The 23,616-nt window shown below is 42.0% G+C and overlaps 1 protein-coding gene across 1 annotated transcript in view; it reads left to right on the top strand.

Annotated features, from left to right (window-relative positions):
- The window catches only part of pard3ba (par-3 family cell polarity regulator beta a), a 263,259-nt gene that overhangs the window by 112,098 nt on the left and 127,545 nt on the right, over nt 1-23,616 (top strand). The window contains exons 6-10 of the mRNA XM_036562820.1: nt 10,690-10,776; nt 13,758-13,883; nt 15,838-16,268; nt 18,854-18,993; nt 19,155-19,283. Coding sequence (XP_036418713.1) covers nt 10,690-10,776; nt 13,758-13,883; nt 15,838-16,268; nt 18,854-18,993; nt 19,155-19,283 — 913 coding nt within the window. The remainder of the gene's footprint in view (nt 1-10,689; nt 10,777-13,757; nt 13,884-15,837; nt 16,269-18,853; nt 18,994-19,154; nt 19,284-23,616) is intronic.

Genomic DNA, 23,616 nt, shown 5'->3' with positions numbered 1-23,616 from the left:
AGTGGTTGTTTGAACATTAATAGCCCTGAATGTCTGCTCTTGGTTTGAGCTTTGGGTTTGGCCTGTGACTGCATTTGTTGTTAAAAAAGGATAAACCAACATGAAGAGCTGTCTGTGGCACAAGCATTGGGCATAGCCATAACAACAATTTGGAATGACCTAAAAAAGAAGGAAACAACTGGTGTACCAACAACCAGACATAGTACAGGTCAGCCAAGGAAAACAACAGCAGTTGATGACAGAAACATTGTGAGCGCTGTGAAGAAGAACAGATATAAATCTCAGAAAATAAAAGCAAAAATTCCAAACAAAATAATTTTCCTGGCTGTTTCAAGACTTTCAGAGGACGCTGTATATTTTTTGCTCCCAGTTTTACACTTGGTTTCTGCTTTGTTAAGTTAAATACAGCCAATCTATTGATGCAGTCTAGACAGTGACATCAGAATATCTCGCACTCCGTCTATATGCGGAGTCCAGGACTTTGGAGTCGACTCTCGATTCTTAAATTCCTGGAATTGGGGGGGTCAGATGAGAGCCCTAAAAAGCTGTATTGCTGGATTATCAGCAATAATGGAAGACACCGATGAATCGGTGGAAAGTATCATGATCTACTGTTGGAAGAAGACATTGAGAGCAGAAATATAGATACCATACGGATCGGAAGGCTAGATTGGAATTCGCAAAGACATGCAAAGATAAGTTTACTGATGAGACCAGGATTGACTTCTGCCCAAGTGATGGAAAGGCCAAAGTGTGGAGAAGGAAGGATCTGCTTATGATCTACAATGTACACTCGGTTAAGCATGGTGGAGGTAGTGTCATGGCTTGGGCATGCATGGCTGCTTCTGGAACAGGCTTCCTGATCTTTATCGATGATGTAACTCATGATGGTAGCAGCAGAATAAATAATGGAAAAGCAATATTAGAAGACACTAATAAATCGGTGGAACCTTAGTATTGTCTGACTTTACCAGCCAACCAAATTACGAGGCCCTACATGTCATGGACGTCTATGAAGCTGATTTATAAACATCAGGACCGGTCTCGGCCTGTTGCTACGTTGTTATGCTGAGTTGAAAATCAGAACATAACTGCTGATTACTGGTTCAGAGCATGCAGAGGCATTCTAAAGAAAACTAATCTCCTCGGTTTCCTTCGTCTCATTTCATCCCCTGTTGGACAGAAGTAGAGTCTGCTTTGGTGTTGGTGTTTATGCACACGTTTGTGTGTTGGGAGATGCTATAATAAGAAGCATAAGAAGTGCACCAGCAGAACAGTAACAAGCCAGCTCTCTCTCTCTCTCTCTTCCTCTCTCTCTCTCTCTCTCTCTCTCTCTCTGATGTGCGATGAGCCGGTTTGCGGCTTTGTTTGTGTTTGTCAGTGTGAATCCACTGACGCTGCCGCTGCGCTGAGGGAGGATGTTATTTTGGTGCGGATGTAAATTGGAAGAAGGCAAATGTGCGGGTGTGTGCGTTTGCATGTTCATGTATGTGTGTGTCTGAGTTTGCAGGCAGGCCTATTGTCCCAGCTCACTGTAGAATGGTCATTTAAGTAAGTCCGTCCAGCTCTGAGACAGAGACGGAGCTGTGTCTCTCTCTAACGATGCAGGGAAGGTCACTACAAATGAGCATCTCCAGCCAAACATACTTGCACTCCAGAATAGCCCACACCAGTGGTCTGCCCCGTATTTTTACAGCCCTAACCGTGCCCTTGTCCGGCAGGCAAGGATGCCAATCGTATTGGGATGCCAATACGATTATGCTAGTAATTGAGTAATTAACCACTTATGTTGATGATTATATAGATAGCTTTTCAAAGGCCGAATGGACTTAACCCCAAAGACTGACCAAAAAAGGGGGCCAGTTCTGCTGTTTAATGTCTGTTTAACGTTGAAACTTTATAAAATATATAGGACTCAGGCTCCTGAGTGGTGCGTCCGTCCAAGCACTGGCCCTATCATTGGGAGACTCTGGTGCCTAGGAGTCCAGTACAATGGCCCTTCCCCTCCCCACATCACTCAGCATGATGCTAGTCAGCATGGACGTCTGTTATGGATTTGGCAACAAAAGTGGCACTTAGAGTTCTCTTCAGATTAGTGTGTTGTCCAGTAAAGTTAGCAGCAGCAGTTTGAAAAGACGTGGTGGTGCTCCAGTTTCTCAGAGGAAGCACATGCTAGCCTTCACCTTCCCAGACTGGTAGACTGAGCTAATCGGTGGGAAAACGCCACAATTAAATTGGAGGAAATCCCCCCCCCCCCACAAAAAAATTTAAACCTATATACAAAGGTCCAGATTATGTGTTATGATGATTTTCTGATTTTCTGAAAACTGAGCTAAAACTTCCTGTACAGGGAACAAACTAAAATATGGCAATTTTCTGCAAATCTTAGTGCAATATGTTTAACATAGCAGAAAAAATGAAACGTAAAATATAAAATGTGCTATTTTTTTTATTTTGATTTAGTTTTATTTTGTTCCCAATTTGTTAAATTCAGCCAATAAATGTGTATTAAATTGTGCAGATTAAATTTTCACAAAAATTTGTTGCTCTCAGAACAAAATCTTCAAACCGTTAACGTTACAGGATAAGGTCAGGATACAGGATAAGAGTTTCTGTTGATTAGATGTGTTGAGCAGAGGAACACTTTTCAGTGCAGTTAGTCACCAGGATAAAGAATTCCGGTCCCTGTCCTGCTCCGGACAGAGTGCTAAAATATTTAAAGTCCTAAATACCTTGATTCTGTTATGAAGAATGTGAAGAAGAGCCATTTTGTCCTTTCAACAAAAATCAAACCACCTTGGGAGTCACAAACCTTTCTGTTCATTTTACCATCTTGGCTGTAAACATGTCTCAGTATGTGCTGTATGGTACTATAGGCTAAAAATATAATATAAACAAAAATGCAAACTTACTTTGCTCTGCTTTATGCTTAGTTCAGCTATAGCAGCTTTTCTCACATCTCCAGCAGGAAACTTTTCCAGACCAGTTTTCTTGTAAAATGTCTCTTGATTTTTTACGAGGCTATAGTCGCTTCTTATTCACCAGCTTCTTGTTCAAATTTTCCCGTTCCACCTTAAATTGTGCCTGAGGCACCATAATGTAACTGCTGCACCATTTAAGGTGGAACGGGAAAATTTGAACAAGAAGCTGGAGAACGAGAAGCGACTTCAGCTTCATGACTCTTTGTTGTTTGACTGTTTCTCATTGCAGATTAAACGTATCCAATAAATAATGCAATAAATGCAAACAAGTCATTCGGCTCCAAATTATCAATGTTTGTCTTAAATCTTTCTTTTTGCCTTTTCATTCGCTACTAGCTAGGCAAGATTGTTGTCGGTGTTTCTGTGGTGACCAGCAGTCTGCACACCAACCTTCAGGGTTAAAGGTTGAATTAGCAGTTATACGTTAGCTCCAGTGCTTGTTAAAACTGTGTTAGAACGATCAGCAGAGCTGAGAGGATTATTTTATTTTTACCTAAAAATCTGATTCTGCTGTGGAGCCCCAACAGGGCAGGAAGAGAGCAGCATGTTGCTAACCGCTGCTCTAGGCTAACTCTAATAACTTTGCTAACACTTAATGCCTAAAGTTTGTTTACACTTGAAGCTTTGTAGATGCTTTCCATTGATACCTACTTGTGGACTTAATAACACATGCATAAGCATCGAATTGTGTATTTATATAATGTGTTACTTGAACATTCATGTACAGCTTAATGTCATTTTATTTAACAGTTTTGTTAAGAAAATGACATCGTATTGACACAAGGGGTCTTAGGGTTAAGTGTTGGACATTAGTTCCATTTATCACAGTTATAACACATCATTCACAAGTAATGGAGTCTTAAACTAGGGCAGGCCTAGTGAAGAACACTTCGGCCCAGTCCCATTTCACCCCTCACTCCTACCACTTAGCCTTTAGCGCTCCGTTTTGTGCGTTCATGTCTAGAGGTAGGGTGTCCCGATTCTTGTTGAGGTAGAGGGGTAGGGCTACTTGACCCTCCAAACAGAGGTTTTTCAGAGACAAGAGGAGTGATGTGAGGGAAAAAAAAATTTTGTGAGAATTTTCTCTGTTAAAAATTACGATAATCATTGTATTATCTTAGTTTAATGTCGTTTCAATGTATTACAGTCCTTTTTTCTTCATAACAAGCATAAAAACCGCTAGTAGTATGCTAATGTCTCGGTAGCTAGCTAGCTAACTTTCCCATTCCACCTTTAGAAGGCCAGCAGTTCTGACGCCTGAATCGCCTGAATGTAACTGTTGCACCATTTAAGGTGGAACGGGAAAATTCGAACGAGAAGCTGGAGAATATCTGACTTCAGCTTCATATCACTGAAGAATTAGGGGTGGGTGATAATAAATAATTCTCCCTCTTTGAAGGCATGTGATGCCCTAAATTAAAAACCAGCAGTGAGGAGCTGAACGTTACCCTCCTCTGCTATCACTGCAGACTGGCAGGGTCACCTACAGAGTGTCGCCTAGTAGCTGTTAATAAAGTAATGTTCTTTTTATTTCAGGGTCCCATTTTGTAGGGAAGATTTCAGCCATTACCCCCGGAAGGTGACCCCGGAAACAAGGGGTAGGGGTAAAAATTAGAAATGGAATTGGGCCTTTGTGGCAGTTCTATATATTTTTTTCTTGAGTTTAAGTACAAAATTACAATTTTCTTTAACAATTATGTTGGTCATATATCTCAAGATTATGGTGTTCTGTATTTGGCCTCTACCTTATAAGCTCCTTTGCTTTGTAATGATGCTTTATTGCTATAAATTTAGCACTTTAGTGTATGTTAACCCTTTAAATGCCAGGCTTGTTACATTCACTTCATGAAACTATCTTATCATCTTCTGATTAACGGCTTAATATGTTCAGAAATACTCAAGTATTGCTTTGTAAATACATTATTCCTTGCCTAAGCATGTTATAAGAAGGCCTTACGTAGGTCTTTCTTACTCTTTATTATCGCTTTTGAAATGCTTCAGCTTGGCTGCCTGAGCTTTCAGCCAGTTACTTCTCGGAATCAGCAGGCAAATGAAATGTGCCGATGGATTCCTGCAATTTAAATTCATAACACCACGTATTTAACCAGTTTTCGCCCATCAGCTGGGATCGTGTGGGTTTCAAGGTGCAGCAGGTTTCACTAAGCCTCAATGCTGATGGTCGAACGTGTCCTTATTAGCATTCTTAGCATTCGAATCCCCTCTTTTTCCCCGAAACCTCTTTGTTCGCACTGGAAAAGCGGTGGCCAAAGCCGGTGTCTGACGAAGCGGGACTTTGTAATTGTGTTGCTTGTTTGAAAACTCCTCAAAGGCTTTCTTTGACAGAGATAGAAGATTTTCAAGTAACTCCTCCACTCAGCGCCGACCCTGTTTTCCCCTGTTTTCTTGTGTCTGTTCCTGTCTCTATTGAACTAAGAGATGCAGGTAGGCACCTGTGCCTCAGGCGCTCTGTGTTAAACACACACACACAGTAAATGAGAGTGGTTGCAGTACCTCTCCGCTTATTTGTTTGGCCATTAATGCTGCCCCTCAGGACACAAAGCAGCAAAATGGATCTGGAGTGCGTGTGGACAGGAGTACAAAGTAGAAGACTGAAGTTTGCTCTGTATTCTGTGTGTATATGTGGTATTTGAGCATGACCACCGGTTTTTATTTTGTGTTTAGATAGGACGTGTACAGGTCAAGTGGCACATTTTGTTGATTTTCCAAGTGAAAATAAGTTAACACGTCATCTCAGTTACATTTGGTAGTTATCTGCAAATTTTAGGGCACTATTTCTATTCATTTGCTGAGGTTAAAGCTACACTGTGTACGTTTTGGGGATTTGGAGGCCTCTCTGGTGGAAACGTGTAATTGCATGCAACGTGCGGAAGAAGTGGGTTGTGCTTCGTTCCCGTTCCCGAGAGAATGAATCTGATGATTAAAAGAGAAATCGATGAGAACTCAGTCAAAACATTGAGCTGGACAGTCTCTTTGGGCCTCATGCTGCTACTGCTAATGCTACTTCTTTCAATTTTAACAAATAAAGTTACACCGCTTAAAGCAGCTTCATACACCACAACACAGTCCAGAGGTTTTGAGGATTAAGACTCGAATCTGCTATGAAAACTGTTATGCTACACTTGCTGTTGCTAACATTACACTGTTGCTAACACTAAAGGCTGGGCTTAGCTTAGTGAGCAGGCTAGGGTTAGCTTAGTGAGCAGATGTAAACAGCTTTATCCACTGTAAGTTCAATATTCACTCATTTAGAGGAAAAAGACTTACATCTTACTCTACTCTTGCTGTTGCTAACACTAAAGAATAACAATTGTGAGCAGACTAAACTCAGGATGTATTGATGCTGATACTGGTATCAGGTATTGGCCCAACACCATGCTTATTTACTCATACTTGACCTCATAAATGCACAGATACCAACATCTATTACCACCTGATACCATGTAATGTAACCCGAGTGTACACCTCCATGCTAATAAACAAAGACTCAAGCTGGCAAGGCTCAGTGAACAAGGATCAGAGATGTGTTGCTGACGAATTTGAGTGACCCCACAGTGGAAACCACAGAGCCATTGACGTTGTGGGGGGTATGGAAGGGGTGGGGGTTGTGCCTGAAGTTGACCACCAACTCTACTGTCTTTTGCTCTTAAAGGGCCAAAGATTCACCAAAGGTAAAAGCACAGCAGGCAGGGTAGTAGGAGAAGGGGGTTACAATTTACATATGCATATTTGTAAAGCTTCACTCCCGTGCCATGTTTAGTAGTTTCCTGGTAATCATAATAAAAGTAATTCAGAGTAATATTGTCACAATTTATTAAACATATTTTTTTACACTTTTATGGGTGTTTTAGCCCCTTAAAGTCCCAGGCTTGTTACATGCTAAGGCTTATTATTGAGTAAATACAGGGATTTTAGTGCAAAATGAGTTCTAAAAGTGTGTAACAAAACTTTGGGCCTAAAGTTTGGGCCCTGGCCAGTTAAGGGGATAAAAGCAAATCCACAGATTTTTCAGCATGATTCAATAATTGAGATTAAGTAAGCAAAGTTATTTAGAGTTGTTCAATGTGAAGTGGTGCATTGTCCAGACTCAGATTTCTTTACAGTGTTTGCTCGAAACCAGGAGTCGCAAGTAGACTCTTCAGGTTCCACCACCACCACTGTGAAGTAAGATTCTCTAGAACGCCGCACTTCACATCAGACCACTCTGAATGACTTTGTTTACATTTTAGCCATTACATTATGCAAAAAAAAATGATAGAACCAGTTTAACTCATATTCTCTCTCACGCTGCCCATTCAGCCAGCAGTAATAGCACTGGTAATGGGTCTTTCAGTGCCGTAGATCAATATTAGTACTTCCAGAACCAGGTCGGTGCCTTTTACCTTCTTTTATGCTCAGTCCTCTGTTCTCACTGCTTTGCATGCCGTTCCTCTATCATTCCATTATCAGCGATGTCCTTATCTCTGTATCCTATTCATCTTCATTTCTCTCTCCAAGTGCTTGGTGGCGGTTGAGACAGGCGAACGAGGGGGGCCTCCAGTCAGCCGGATAAACTCATTAACTCCCGAAGCCCCGTGCTAATACCTCAATCTCTAACCCACAACCCATGTGCATGTGTGTGGTCTGAGTCTCGGGCTGTGATTGAGTGTCTTTGTAAGGCCTGGGTGATAAAACGATAGTAACAGTTATGACAAATCAAACATATTTTATATTGATGATGCACAGATTTAGTTGGGATGAATTACTATGTTGGTACAGTACATGTCGACATGCGGCATTTACTCGCTAGACAGACAGGAAGAAGTCTATCCATTCACTCACAGTATCACAAACCAGTGGGACAGTTAGCAGAGACAGCTGCCTGGCTAGCTATTTTCATATAGATATTCATAACAGCTGTCATAGCTCTTTTTAGCAATAATAATTACCTATATAAATGAATGTGGAAAGATAGTTTGTGGTTAGATTGTTTGACCATATCATCCAGCCCTAGTTTTTATACAAGCGGATGGTGCAGATATTCCTGTGTATATGTCTGGTTTTGAGGGAGAACAGCATGGAAGCAGCCATGGCGTTTGGTCAGTGAGGCTGATCAGGCACATTAAATGATCCCAGAGTGAGCCCAGAAGGGAGCTAACGGACCGAAACAGCAGCAACTTGCCCTCTGGGCTCCATTCTCTCTCGCTTGAGTGCTGCTGCTGCGCTCCTGACCCATGAAGAATCGGGGGCAGAAGTGAGCAATTGATACTGATACTGAACCAGAGAGTCTCTGATCACTTTCTTGTGTTTTTTGGTCTGCTTGTGCTTTTGAGTAGTACAACAAAATATTGAGATCCTTTCATTCTTTGTTTTATATTGTTGAACTGTGCTGTGTTTTTCTGCAACTGCTGCACCTTGTGGCTTTGTCTTGCACTGGAGGTTGTACCTTTCTGAAGTGTTCTGCACTGAACCCGACTGTAGCCTAACAAAATTCTGTCTGATCTTGACTGTAGCCTAACAAAATTCTGTCTGAACTCGACTGTAACCCAACAAAGTTCTGTCTGAACTCGACTGTAGCCCAACAAAATTCTGTCTGAACTCGACTGTAGCCCAACAAAGTTCTGTCTGAACTCGACTGTAGCCCAACAAAGTTCTGTCTGAACTCGACTGTAGCCCAACAAAATTCTGTCTGATCTTGACTGTAGCCCAACAAAATTCTGTCTGATCTTGACTGTAGCCTAACAAAATTCTGTCTGAACTCGACAGTAGCCCAACAAAATTCTGTCTGATCTTGACTGTAGCCCAACAAAATTCTGTCTGATTTTGACTGTAGCCCAACAAAATTCTGTCTGAACTCGACAGTAGCCCAACAAAATTCTGTCTGATCTTGACTGTAGCCCAACAAAATTCTGTCTGATCTTGACTGTAGCCCAACAAAATTCTGTCTGAACCGACTGTAGCCCAACAAAATTCTGTCTGATCTTGACTGTAGCCCAACAAAATTCTGTCTGAACCGACTGTAGCCCAACAAAATTCTGTCTGATCTTGACTGTAGCCCAACAAAGTTCTGTCTGAACCGACTGTAGCCCAACAAAATTCTGTCTGAACCGACTGTAGCCCACAAAATTCTGTCTGAACCGACTGTAGCCCACAAAATTCTGTCTGATCTTGACTGTAGCCCAACAAAATTCTGTCTGAACCGACTGTAGCCTACAAAATTCTGTCTGATCTTGACTGTAGCCCAACAAAATTCTGTCTGATCTTGACTGTAGCCCACAAAATTCTGTCTGATCTTGACTGTAGCCCAACAAAATTCTGTCTGATCTTGACTGTAGCCCAACAAAATTCTGTCTGAACCGACTGTAGCCCAACAAAATTCTGTCTGATCTTGACTGTAGCCCACAAAATTCTGTCTGAACCGACTGTAGCCCACAAAATTCTGTCTGATCTTGACTGTAGCCCAACAAAATTCTGTCTGAACCGACTGTAGCCAAACAAAATTCTGTCTGAACCCGACTGTAGCCCACAAAATTCTGTCTGAACCCGACTGTAGCCTAACAAAGTTCTGTCTGAACTCGACTGTAGCCCAACAAAATTCTATCTGATCTTGACTGTAGCCCAACAAAGTTCTGTCTGAACTCGACTGTAGCCCAACAAAGTTCTGTCTGAACTCGACTGTAGCCCAACAAAATTCTGTCTGATCTTGACTGTAGCCCAACAAAGTTCTGTCTGATCTTGACTGTAGCCCAACAAAATTCTGTCTGATCTTACTGTAGCCCAACAAAATTCTGTCTGATCTTGACTGTAGCCCAACAAAGTTCTGTCTGAACCGACTGTGGCCCAACAAAATTCTGTCTGAACCCGACTGTAGCCCAACAAAGTTCTGTCTGAACCGACTGTAGCCCACAAAATTCTGTCTGAACCGACTGTAGCCCACAAAATTCTGTCTGAACCCGACTGTAACCCAACAAAATTCTGTCTGAACCGACTGTAGCCCACAAAATTCTGTCTGAACCCGACTGTAGCCCAACAAAATTCTGTCTGAACCCGACTGTAGCCCAACAAAATTCTGTCTGAACCCGACTGTAGCCCAACAAAATTCTGTCTGAACCGACTGTAGCCCACAAAATTCTGTCTGAACCGACTGTAGCCCAACAAAGTTCTGTCTGAACCCGACTGTAGCAAAATTCTGTCTGAACCGACTGTAGCCCGCAAAATTCTGTCTGAACCGACTGTAGCCCAACAAAATTCTGTCTGATCTTGACTGTAGCCCAACAAAATTCTGTCTGAACCGACTGTAGCCCAACAAAATTCTGTCTGAACCGACTGTAGCCCAACAAAATTCTGTCTGAACCGACTGTAGCCTAACAAATTTCTGGCTGAACCTAAGCGTAAAATATTTAACCTGACACAAACTAAGAGATATTTGGGAAATGATGTCCAGATCCGACATAAACAACCGGTCAGTTCAGGTTTAGAAAGATTGTCCAAGCTCTATTTTTGCACTGAAGTAATATACTTATTTAGCACTTGCATTTAAATTGATTCGTCATAGTTGTATGCTTGAATTTTACTGTACCTCACTTGTTAGTAGCTTTGAATAAAAGTGTCTGCCAGATGCATAAATGTACATGTAACATTGTAAAATTTATTTATATAGTCATAAAAGGAAAAATATACATCTGACTGGTGTATGTTTGTGTTTTTCTAGCACTCTCACCAGGACGGTGGAGATCTCTGGAGAACTGGGGCCTTTGGGGATTAAAGTTGTTCCATATTGTTCCTCACTGAGTGGAAGGTAAGAAAGCATAGACACACATACGCATTTCTGCTCCTGTTTTTATGGGATATTTCCATGTTTTTGTGTTTGACTCTCAGTAAATGCTGCTGCACCTCACCCAGCCCTAACCTTAAAGCGATAGTTCAGTGGACAAAGTCTGAAGTTTACTTTATAGGTTTTGCACTACAAGGCTAATGTACCCCCAGTTAGCACTGTGTAAACTGTGTGCCTTAATTATCTTACACTTGCTTCTTGCTGTATAGAGTTTTAGAAATAACACTGTGGCTTGAAAGTTTGTGAACCCTATAATTTTCTATATTTCTGTATGAATTTGACCTAAAACTTCATCCAATTTTCACACAAGTGAACCGGATTAATCAAATGAGACAAAAATATGAGACTTGGTCATTTATTTATTGAGGAAAGTGATCCAATATTACATATGTGAGTGGCATATCTGAGAGATCTGTGAGACCATAATAGGTCTTTTTGGTTGAAATGAGAAGCATTATGTTTGGAGAAAGGAAAACACTGCATTCCAGCAAAGAAACCTTATCCCATCTGTGAAACACGGTGGTGGTAGTATCATGGTTCGGGCCTGTTTTGCTGCATCTGGGCCAGGTCGTCTTGCCATCATTGGTGGAACAATGAACTCTGAAGTACACCAGCAAATTTGAAAGGAAAATCTGTTGGTGAGAGGAAACTTAAGACAACATGGGTCATGCAGCAAGACAACAAGTTGTTCTAGCAAAGAATGGTTAAGGAAGAGTAAAGTCAAAAGTCCTGACCTTAATCCTATAGAAATGATGTGCAAAGACCTGAAGCAGCAGTTCCTGAGAGGAGACCCACCAACATAACAGAGTTGAAGCTGTTTTGTACAGAGGGGCTAAAACTCCACCAAGCTGATGTGCAGGACTAATCAACAGTTACCAGAAACCTTTAGTTGCAGTTATTGCTGCACAGGGGGATTACACAAGATACTGAAAGTAAAGGTTCACATACTTTTGCCACTCACAGATATGAAATATCGGATCATTTTCCTCAATAAATAAATAATCCCAGTAACAACTAGCAAACAACACATAACCCTAATACCCACACTAAAATACACACACATTTATACACACATGCCCACACACACCCAGAAAGGAAATGTGGAGGTGATGAGGGCCAGCATCCTGAGTCCACTAGGACATGTGCTCGCACACGCTCACTATGTGTGACAAGAAATGACCCTGCTTCCTGTTTTGGGTCTGTTTTTGCAGCAGGTATTTACAAATAGGCTCTTTTAAGAAAGATGGCTGTCCTTTGTCCTGTCTTTGTCTTGTTCATCATCTATGTCTCTCTCTCTCTCTCTCTCTCTCATTGGGGTGCAAATGTGCTCCATGACCTGCTGAACTCTGACAAGCAGACAACTGCATCAAAACACACAATTTTCATTTATGTACATACATAAGTACATGTATGTGCAAAAGTTTTGGCACCCCCGGGCATCCTTTGTTAATTTTGTAAGTGAAAATAAGTGAACACATCCTTTGCGTAGAACACATTTCTGCACATTTAAACGCTTGAATTACTGTTCATTTGCAGAATTATGTATATATATATTTGCCTGTGCAAAAGTTATGGCACATTTTATATTTCATATTTACTTTTTTTTTCTTATATCAAAAAAAATACATGTTTAATGTGCACTAAAAATTGCAGAAAAATGACATATTTAAGTTACCTGCAGAGGATGTGTTAACTTGTTTTCACTTAGAAACTCAACAAAAGTTGTAATTGGACTAAGGGTGTTTAAACTTTTTCAAGCAACTGTATGTATATGTGCATCCTCTCATTGTCAAAACAACCATTTATCTCCATTTTTGCCATTTTTGTATTATTTGAAAATTCCAGCTGGCCTTTGTATTGCTTGAAAGGTTTATGATGATAAAATAGACGTGGTTAAATATTACTTAGAAATAAAATCTACGGTCTTTTTACATTAACTTCCATTTAAAGTTAAGAACTTTTTTCCAGAGTTTGGGATTTTTTGTGATTTGGTTTGGTTGATTTCACATTGCAACATCTAAATGCACCAATTACACCTACGAATTCTTGTTTATTGGTCAGAAACTTAGCAGAGACTCAAGTGATCTCTTATTCTCACATCTGCCACCATTTGATTCTATAGTAGTTTATAATAAACCTTTCATGATGCCTGCTTCTATAGTTTGAACGTAACCAGTCAGGTCGCTTATTCAGTACGCTCTGCGTTATTTTATTGCTCCTCAGTTGTTATTAACAGCAGCTCATGCTGCTAGAAGGATATCAGCATCAGTCGTTAAAACAGACAGTCCAACACTGACTGCTAGAACAAGCAGGAAAGCATACTCTGACATTGAGTTCCTCCCTTTGGTGCCAAAAATCACCCCTGCAGCGAACTGAAATAGGGTTCGCTAAGCAGACCGATACCTGTGGTTTCGTCAGACCACGATTCATTAGTGCGGACACCTGTCAAAATGGACAGAAGTAAAGAGAAAGTTAGAATGGTCCACACCAAACAAGATGTGAAAATGCCCTACCTTGTTTGGTGCAGATCAATCAAACTTCTTTTTTAATCTGGTTTGTTTTTTCAGGTGTGAACACTCCCAAGCGGCAGTGTCATTACTTTCGTATGGCCACGAATTGGTTATGTATCCCATTTAAGAGCACATATGAAAGTGGCTTAGATTGGATATGAAAAGATCAGATTTGTCCACATAACTCTGAAAAAAAAAACAAATCTGTGTCACATAAAGACAAAAAAATCTTCAGCCTGTTAATGTAAACGTTACAAAGCAAATGAATCAGTTCTAATCAAACCAAACCTTCCAAGTCTGAACACACCCTAAAGTTCCCATTTCAGGGACCAAAATGTACTTGCTGTTGAACTTAACGTGCAAATTTCAACTTGTAATTGTTTGGTAAACATTATATTTTGAGTATGTTTTTAAGCATTTGTGTGTTTTCCTTAGGACTCTAGGCCTCCACGTTAAAGGCATCGAGGAGAACAGTCGCTCGAAGCGAGAGGGCATCTTTCAGGAGGACGAATGCATCGTACAGATCAATGACACTGAGCTAATAGACAAGTCTTTTGCTCAGTAAGTCTTTCAGTCTTGTCTCTTCGATCCATCAGTTCATTGCCAATCTCATCCTCACCTCTTTCCTTTATATCTCATATCTTTGTCGCAGTCTCTCTCTCCCAAACCTGCCTTTATTCCTCATTACCTCTCTCCCTCTTTCTTTCATGGCCTTCATCCCTCGCTCTGTCTCTTTCACTGCTACATCTTTACCCCCTACAAAAGAAATAGCTTTCTCTCCTGTTCTCTCATTGCGAGTGTGGAATAGGCCTATTAAGTGCCATCACGGTATCGGACAACCTTCAGAATGGCTGTGGATTAAAACAAGTGGCTGCTAAGGAGAGAGAGGGAGGGAGGGAGAGATGGAGGGAGGGAGGGAAGAAGTTGAGAGGTAAAGCAGCAGCTGATTTTACCTTTGCAGCATTGTCCTAAGGTGAACTGCACAGGTTTTGCTTCCTTTCTTGTTATGTGTGGGCTAGCTAGCCAAAAACCACACCACCGGTGAGCCAAAAGCCATCACAGGGTGTATCCTGCCTTCCGCCCAATGACAGCTGGGATAGGCTCCAGCACCCCACCGCGACCCAGAAGGATAAGCGGTTTAGATGATGTATGCATGTATTATGTCTAATATGGTTCTCCAAATGTTGCAAGAACAGTGCCGACTCGCCAAGGCATGTCGCCAAGATGTTACCAGCAGATGCTGTAAGTTGTGACGTGGAGTCACCTGTGGTTCCAGCCATCGTACAGCTGACAGCTGCTTGATCAGATTGAGATCCATGGAATTTGGAGGCCATAGCAACACCTTGAACTCTTCATGTTCCTCAATCCATTCCTGAACAATGTGTGCAGTGTAGCAGGGTGAATTATCCTGCTAAAAGAGCCCACTGCCTACCTGGTCCACAACAATGTTTAGGTAGGTGGCACGTGTCAAATTGACATCCGGACCCAGGTTTTCCAAGCAGAACGTTGCCCAGAGCATCACACTCCCTCCACTGCCTTGTCTTCTTCCCACAGTGCATCCTGGTGCCATCACTTCCCCAGGTAAATGCTGCACATGTACCTGGCAGTGATGTAAAGAAAACTGAAACTCATTGGACCAAGGGACTTCCTTCTATTGCTCCAAGGTCCAGTTTTGTCGCTCGCATGCCCATTGTAAGCACTTTTGATGGTGGACAGGGGGCACTCCAATTGGTCTGCAGCTACACAGCACCCATATGCAGCAGGGTGCAACTGTATTGTGACACAATCCTCCTGTAACCGTCATTAAAAATGTGATTTGTGCTGCAGTAGCCCTCCTGTTGGTTTGGACCAGCCTTCCTTGTCCTCACACACTAATGAGCATTGTGCATCCAGAACCCTGTCGCTGGTTTGTGGTTTTTTGCTCTTTTGGACCACTAGTTGTAGGCAGTCACCACTGCTGTCCAGGAGCACCCCACAAGCCTTACTATTTCAGAGATACTCTGACCAGTTCGTCTGACCATAATGATTTGGCCCTTGTGCAAGTCAATCAGGTGTTAGCGCCTGCCTATTTCTCCCACTTCCAACGTGCCTACTTTGAGAAGCGATTGTTTGCCTACTGTGTAACGTATCCCAGACTTGGACATGTACTGTTACGAGCTTCATCTGCGAGTGGTCATAATGTTTTGTATATAATGTTAAATATATGTTAGCTAATTAGATGGCTTGCTTACATACCCTGCTAATTAGTTGGCCAACATGCCAGGTAGTCAGCTAGCTCGTGTGCAAGTTATATCCAACCTTTAAAATTATGTACAGTATATCGTCTCTGAAACAATTTATTCTCTCTAACAAACGACTCTCACTTAACCTTAATGTTGGACACCTCACTAGCAGTTAAGCTTGCTTGCTAACTTGCTGACTATCTTCTGCCCAAGTTGAGGCTTTGTCCAGCCTGGAGCTTAACCTGTGGAGCTTACAGCTGGATGTCACTTGACGCTCCTCTTTCTCATTTCAGGTCACAGGAGGTCTTCCGCCAGGCCATGTCCTCCCCACTTGTACGCCTTGAGGTGCTGCCCGTAGCCAGCAAGCTCAACTACGAGAAGAGCCTCATTGGCCAGCTGTTCAGTGGCCCTGAATCCGTCCACCACACTGTCCCCAAGATCAAGAGCCCTTTCCTGCTTCGCAAGGGCGACGGCAAAGCCACTGACCACCTGGTGTGGCCGAGCTCCGAGACCCCACCTCCAGAGGAAACCCCACCTCCTGTAAGGCATGCTCCCATGGAGGCAGAGCGTCGCCAGGAGACCCCACCTCCTCCCGTCAGTGCCTCACCCACTCCCAAGGGTCACAGTGAAAGCCCCGCCTCCAGAAGAAGCCCCGCCCTTGCCACTCTGCCAAACACGGCTACCAAGAAGGGCAGCAAGAAGATGAAGATAAATCTTACAAAAGGTGAGGTTTAGTTCACATGATGTTTCATTAAGGGACACAAACTTTTCTCTTCTCTTCTCTTCTCTTCTCTTCTCTTCTCTTCTCTTCTCGTGTCTTCATTTGTCTTCTTCCTGTCTACCTTCTTTTATCTCTTCTCTTCTCTTCTCATTTGTCTTCTTCTTGTCTACCTTCTTTTTTCTCTTCTCTTCTCTTCTCTTCTCTTCTCTTTGCTTCTCTTCTCTTCTCTTTGCTTCTCTTCTCTTCTCTCTTGTCTTCTTTTTTCTCTTCGCTCTTCTCATGTCTTCCTTCTCTTCTAGTGTCTTCTTTTGTCTTCTCTTGACTTCTCATCTTGTCCACCTTCTTTTCTCTACTTATTTCTCTTCTCATTTATTCTCTTCTATTCTTTTCTCTTCTCTCTTCTCTCCTCTTTTTCAGCTCTTCTCTACTTCTTATTTCTCTTCTCTTCTCTTCTCTTCTCTTCTCTTCTCTTCTCTTCTCTGTCGCTTGATTGACAGCCTCTCTGGATTTAAAACATTAATGGAAGTCAGTCAGGAGCTCCACTGGGAGATGGGATTTCATCATTTTCCATCGTTAGTATGCTGGATTGGTTTCTATCCTGTGTAACATCTTTCAGTCGTGGCTGTGTGTGTGTGTGTGTGTGTGTGTGTGTGTGTGTGTGTGTGTGTGAGAGAGAGAGAGAGAGAGAGAGAGAGAGAGAGAGAGAGAGCTATCCTTAGCTTCAGTAATCACACGTGCCCTTGGGGATAGCAGAGTCATGGGGAATACATCTTAGGATGATTCCCTAAGCCTTCCTCTTCATCTTTGTTTTCTTCCCTTTTTCTCCTTTTCTCTTTTCCTTTTTCTCTTTTCCGCCCTCTCTTCCTTTCTTTTCACTTTTCTTTTCCTTGCACAGCCGCTAATCTCCCTCCAACAACCCCTTTTTTTCTCCCTCTCTCTCTCTCTGTCTTCCTCTGTCTCTCTCTCTCTCTCTCTCTCTCTCCCCCTCTCTCCTCTATCCGCTCTCACTATCCTGCTCTCCCCATCTCTTTGGCTCCCCCGGAACGTGCTGGCGTGTGAAATTAAAGCGCAGACCTGTCTAATCCCCATAAGAAAACATTTATCAGTGTGCAGTGGCAGAGACGGGGGCGTTCACACCCCTTCAGGGTGACCAATAGCCTAAACACTGCTCACCGGCCGAGGGTGCCCTTATACCCCTTCAGCATGCAGAGCAGCACCCCCCTGGAAGAGAGCGCTCTGTGCCAGTTCCTCGCACGTCAGGTCACCTCAGACATGAGCAATAACACCCAGATGTTTGAAATATCTACATGACATTGTATTGTTTTTCATTTTTGTGGTTTCAAAATGCTCACCTTCCATAGAGCCATCACTTCCATAAACCTTCCATAGACCTGTTAGCAACATAAACCTTCAATAGACCTGTTCGTGCCATAAACCTTGCATAGATCCTTTAGCTCCATTGACCTTGTACAGAAGCTCTAGTGCAATAGACCTTACATCGTGCCTTTAGACCTTCCATAGTCCTATTACCACCATAGGCTTTCCATAGTCCTATTATTGCCATAGACCTTCCATAGCCCCCTTATCGCCCTAGGCCATAGAACTTGCATATTCCCATTAATACCATAGACCTTTCATAAACTTCTTAGCATAGTGCTTGTTAGTACTGTTGATCTTTCATAGACCTGTTAGCGCTACAGACCTGACATAGTCATCTTAGTGCCATATGCTTTCCATAGACCCATAAGCACCTTCCATAGATACATTAGTGCCCTAGACTACCATAGACCCATTAGTGCCATAGAACTTGCATATTCCCTTTGCACCTTTTAGTTTCATAGATCTTCCATAGAGCCATTAGCACCTTCCATAGCACATTAGTGGCCTAGACAACCATAGACCCATTAGTGCCATAGAACTTGCCTTTTCCCATTAGTACCATCGACCTTTCATAAACCTGTTAGCACCACAGACTTTCCATAGTTCTTGCAGTTCCATAGATCTTCCATAGGCCCATTAGCACCTTCCATAGACACATTAGTGGCCTAGACAACCATAGACCAATTAGTGATGGAGAACTTCCATATACCAGTATGCCATAGACTTTCCATATTCCCGTTACCACTATAAACATTCCGTAGACTTATTAGTGCCATTGACTTTTCATATTCCAGTTAATGTCATAGACATTCCGTAGTCCCATTAGTGCCGTATGTGTTCCGTATTCCCATTACCACCATAAACCTTCCATAGACCCATAAGTGCCATAGACTTTCATATTCCCATTAATGTCTTAGGCCTTCCATAGTCCCATTTGTGCCATAGACCTTCCGTAGACCTATTAGTACCAAAGAGCCTTCCGTAAACCACAATCCGTAGACCTGTTTGCACCCTAGGCCTTCCATAGACCCGCTAATGCCATAGACTGATTAATGACATGATTCTTTAGTGCCACAGACCTACCATAGACCTCAGTGCTATAGACCTACAAGCAACTATTTTGCAGTTATTTGAGCATGCACATTAGCGTGGAGATGAAAAGTTAGGCGGAAATGTGCTTAAATGTGTTTGTCTTTCACCGGTTGCAGGTACAGAAGGGCTTGGCTTCACTGTGGTGACCAGAGACGCCTCTGTGCACGGCCCGGGGCCTATCTTGGTCAAGAGCATCCTGCCCCGTGGAGCTGCTGTGAAGGATGGACGCCTGCAGTCTGGGGATCGCATCTTAGAGGTGAGTTTCATTGTCCGGTCATTATTTGTTTTGATCATCTTTCGTGGTGAACAGATTCCATATACTTATAAATGATCTGACTGGCTACTCAGATCGCTATGTGCTTGTTTTCTTTCTCAGCATCATTTCTGTCCTAAATGCTGGTTCTCTTCCTCCTGCAGGTGAACGGAGTGGACATAACTGGCCATACGCAGGAGGAGCTGGTGGCTATGCTGCGGAGCACCAAGCTGGGAGAGACTGTATCGCTGGTTATTACCAGACAAGAGGAGCTGTTTTTACCCAGAGAGCTGGTGAGTCAGTAGGATTCTCTCATCTCTTTTTTCCCTTTATTTCCTGCTCATTCTCTCCTTCTCTCTATCTGACCTGTTTTACTTACCGTTCTGGTAAGCAGGTGTTTTTCTGTCTGTCTTGTTCCTTTCTTTTTTTAAGAAAATGTTCATTGTTCATTGTTGTTTTTTTTTCCAGACTTCTTTCCTTTTGTTGTTCTTTCTCCCACATTCTCACGCTCATTGTCTTTGTTTATATCTGCATTTCTTTCTTTCTTTCTTGTTCATTTTCATTGTTTATATCTTTCTTTCTCCAACATTTTTCTTTGTTTATATCTGTATTTCTTATTTTCTTTTCTGTATTCCTTTCTTTTTCTTCCTTCCTTCATTCCTTTCTTTCTTTCTTTCTTTCTTTCTTTCTTTCTTCCTTGTTCATTTTCATTATTTGTATCTATATCTTATTTTCTCTGTTTCCTTCTTTCTTTCTTTCTTTCTTGTTCATTTTCATTGTTTATATCTATATCTTATTTTCTTTTTTCTTGCTTTCTTTCTTTCTTTCTTGTTCATTTATATTGTTTATATCTGTATTTCTTTCTTGGCTTTTCCTTTCTTTACTTCCTTCCTTCTTTCTTTCTTTCCTTCTGTTTTTTATTTTCTTTCTTTCTTTCTTTCTTTCTTGTTCATTTATATTGTTTATATCTGTATTTCTTTCTTTGCTTTTCCTTTCTTTACTTCCTTCCTCCCTTTCTTCTTTCTTTCTTTCCTTCTGTTTTTTATTTTCTTTCTTTCTTTCTTTCTTTCTTGTTCATTTATATTGTTTATATCTGTATTTCTTTCTTTGCTTTTCCTTTCTTTACTTCCTTCCTTCCTTTCTTCTTTCTTTCTTTCCTTCTGTTTTTTATTTTCTTTCTTTCTCTTTCTTTCTTTCTTTCTTGTTCATTTTCACTGTTTATATCTTTCTTTCTTTCCCCCACATTTTCTTGTTCATTTTCTTTGTTTATATCTGTATTTCTTTCTTTCTTTCTTTCTTTCTTTCTTTCTTTCTTTCTTCCTTTCTTTCTCCCCCTCACTTTCTCAGGCCCACAGGCCTATTCTTGCTTACTTCTGTAAGACCATTTTCATCAGTGCTAAAAGTTATTTGCCTTTCCTTTTGTTCTTTCCTTTGTATTTTTTTCCCATTTCTGTTTTCCTTATTCTTTTTTCTGACTTTCTTCGACATACTCTCTCTCGTTCTCTCCGTTTTCTGCTTAGAGAACTGATAAGTGAATGTTTTATATTTCTTAATCTATTTCTTCTGTTCTCCACTCCACTCGCTCACTCTCTTATTCTCGTTCTCTCTCTGACCGACTCAACCTGCCTACGTTTATAGTCACGAAAGTCTGCCTTTCTTCCTTTTTCCTTCTACTTCCTGTCCTTCAAGGCTATGTCATCCTAGCAGCCACGACAGCCTGCACATACAAACAACACACACGCCCTCACCCCCACCCACCCTGACTCCCACTCCCCAGCCCATTTGGGACGTGTTGATTCAGCTCCTGGCAGGAAGTCGTGTGCATGGTCGGCCACTGGCCAGGAAGTTGCGGGGCATGCTGGCCCGCCACCTCTGCCAGATGTTGGTGCGGGGGCTCGTGGCTTTCTGACCTGCTTTTGAAAGCCCCTCTGTATTTTTCTGCCCCCCTCCACTCATGTTTTACTCCTCTCCACCCCGTACCCCCCACAGAAGCCCCTATATCCCTCAACTCCGGAAACGGACCCACGTCCCTCCATTGTGTCTCTGTCTATCTGCAGTTCATTCACTCGGCTCTCTCAGCTCATCAAACACTCCGGCTTTCAAACGGGCCAGTTATAAACACGTCGCGCGGGACGAAAAACAGCCCTTAATCTTTTCGCCGACCTTGCACTGCTCACCTGCATTGCTTCCTCTACAAGACGTTTGAAGTCTCGTAATAAAGATGAACACGTACCATACAGCCTGTCAAACTGCCAGAAGTCCTGTATATAAAAAAGACACTGATCATCACTGTGTGACAGACTCTGCCCGTCAAAAGTTTGAGAACACTGAGCTTTTTAAAAGGTTTAGTTTTCTTAACTGTAACGTTTTACTGTAGGGCAAGACTACATAACATCTACGTAGGCTTATCATAACAACTGACATTAACCTACAGAAACATTTATAAAGGTTCATTCCAGTAAGCATAAAGGCTGCTTTTGTCAACTTTCACGTCAAGTTGACATAACAATCATGTTGGTTGACCTCAATTTTGCACCCTTTTTTTGGGTGAAATGACATAGCGTGTTATAACAACTGACGTTCATAGCGTAGAGAACACCGACTGGACACTTCACTAAGTACACCTCCTTGTTTCTACAATCATTGTCCATTTTATCAGCTCCACTGACCATATAGGAGGACTTTGTAGATCTACAGTTACAGACTGTAGTCCATCTGTTTCTCTGCATACTTTGTTACCCTGTTCTTCAGTGGTCAGGACCCCCATGGACCCTCACAGAGCAGGCATTATTTGGGAGGTGGATCATTCTCAGCACTCCAGTAACACTGACATGGTGGTGGTGTGTTAGTGTGTGTTGTGCTGGTCCGAGTGGATCAGACACAGCAGTGCTGCTGGAGTTTTTAAACACCTCAGTGTCACTGCTGGACTGAGGAACAAAAATCCTACCCACCCAGAGGTCTAGTGTGCTCTCTTGGACTCCAGCCAATGGATGAATGTAGCATCACCAGGGATCAAACTTGTGATCTGATGATAAAGCTCATGTATTTTTTAACATCACCGATTATATTGTTACAGCCTTCCATTGTGGGGTCTCCACAGTGGTTATGTATTGAGTTTTCATGTATGAAAACAGGTTTGTGCTTTAAAAAATATCTCAGATTGTATCTGGAAATTGCATCCTCAAGTACACAATACTGTCCTAATTCCGAATAGTTTATTTCTCTTCCAGGCCATTGTGAGAGATTCGCTCTTGTGAGGTCTATTGGAAAAGAACAGCTGCGTTCACAAAGCCACACACGCATGCACAGCGCTGAAATTGTCCCTTTATTAATCTGCAGTCTCCCGAAGCACAACTACGTGCCATGGAAATCCTCCACGTACCCAAGGCGCGAGGATCAGTGTTTATAAAAAAAAATCCCCACCTCATTCTAATTCAGCGTGTTCCGACTTCTTTTGCGGGGGTAAATTGTTGCGGAAATGCGACAGCGGGCGAAATGACGCACTTGCGCGAGAGGGAGAAAGAGAGAGAGTTTTCAGCGACGTGAAAAGATATAAAAAGGCATAATGATGGTGTCGACTCGTCGCCTTTTCTGTTGCACCATCTGCTCTTTACTTTGCTGGGGTGTATGTGAGGAACCAAATGAGTCTGCAAGGTCTCGCACGAGGTTCTTTAGAAAACGCCCATTTTTCTCTCCCCGCTGACATACTGCAGAGTCATTTATTTCTGTCCACGTGGTCAGTTTCCGCCAGCTTTGCACGAGTTAATTGTTAACCACTGGCTGTTAGCGAAAAGAGAATCCTTTGTCTGTTAAAGCGATGATTCAGCCAAGAATCTGGTTTTGGCCTTAACTCAAATGTAGTTCATCGGCCAAGACGTGTTTGCTCCTTCAGTTTCGCGCTGGAGCTGCCAGGCTAATGAAGCTAACAAGCAATGGAAGTTGCACACCAGTTAGCACTGGGAGATATGCTCATGTTCCCATCAACTCACTGCGCAAATTGCAAGCCATAACATGAAAATGCATATCGTTTCCATCACACTGCCTATTTTTGCATAACTTTGGGTTTATCGATTAACCCCTTAAGTTATGTGAGGCCTGGGCTCACAAGCAGGCCCAAACTTTTACTACACACTTCTATAACCTATGAAAAGCTCAGCCAGAGCATCAGAGTCCCTGTAGTTACTGAATAATAAGCCTTAGTATGTAATACGCCTGGGATTTTAAGGGGTTAAAATAAGTTGGGTTGCACGTTTCCATCTCTACTTTCATGAGTGGCACAACATTTTAACTGTTTAATATTATATGTTTAAATGGAGCTGTTATGTGAAGGATCACTATGCTGTTTGAATGAAAAGAGTCACATAAGAGAAATTCATCACATCATTAAATTTATGAGTAAATGTGTCATTTATCTCAACATTGCAGGTATCAATAAGCAGTTTTCCTGTTAAAGTTGAATGGCAAAAAAGTTTGTCAACATTCATGAAATGACAGTTTCCACAGTCTCTGTTAACAAACATTTTGAAGCGCTGGAAGAAAATAATTTGCATGGAATGTTTGACATGGACAAAAGTATGGATGAAATTCAGGTGTCATGACTGTTACTGCTGTTTTAACTTTGCTACA

This window comes from Colossoma macropomum, unplaced genomic scaffold (assembly GCF_904425465.1).
Source record: "Colossoma macropomum unplaced genomic scaffold, Colossoma_macropomum, whole genome shotgun sequence".
Taxonomy (NCBI): Eukaryota; Metazoa; Chordata; class Actinopteri; order Characiformes; family Serrasalmidae; genus Colossoma; species Colossoma macropomum.
This window is presented reverse-complemented; position numbering and strand designations above follow the sequence as displayed.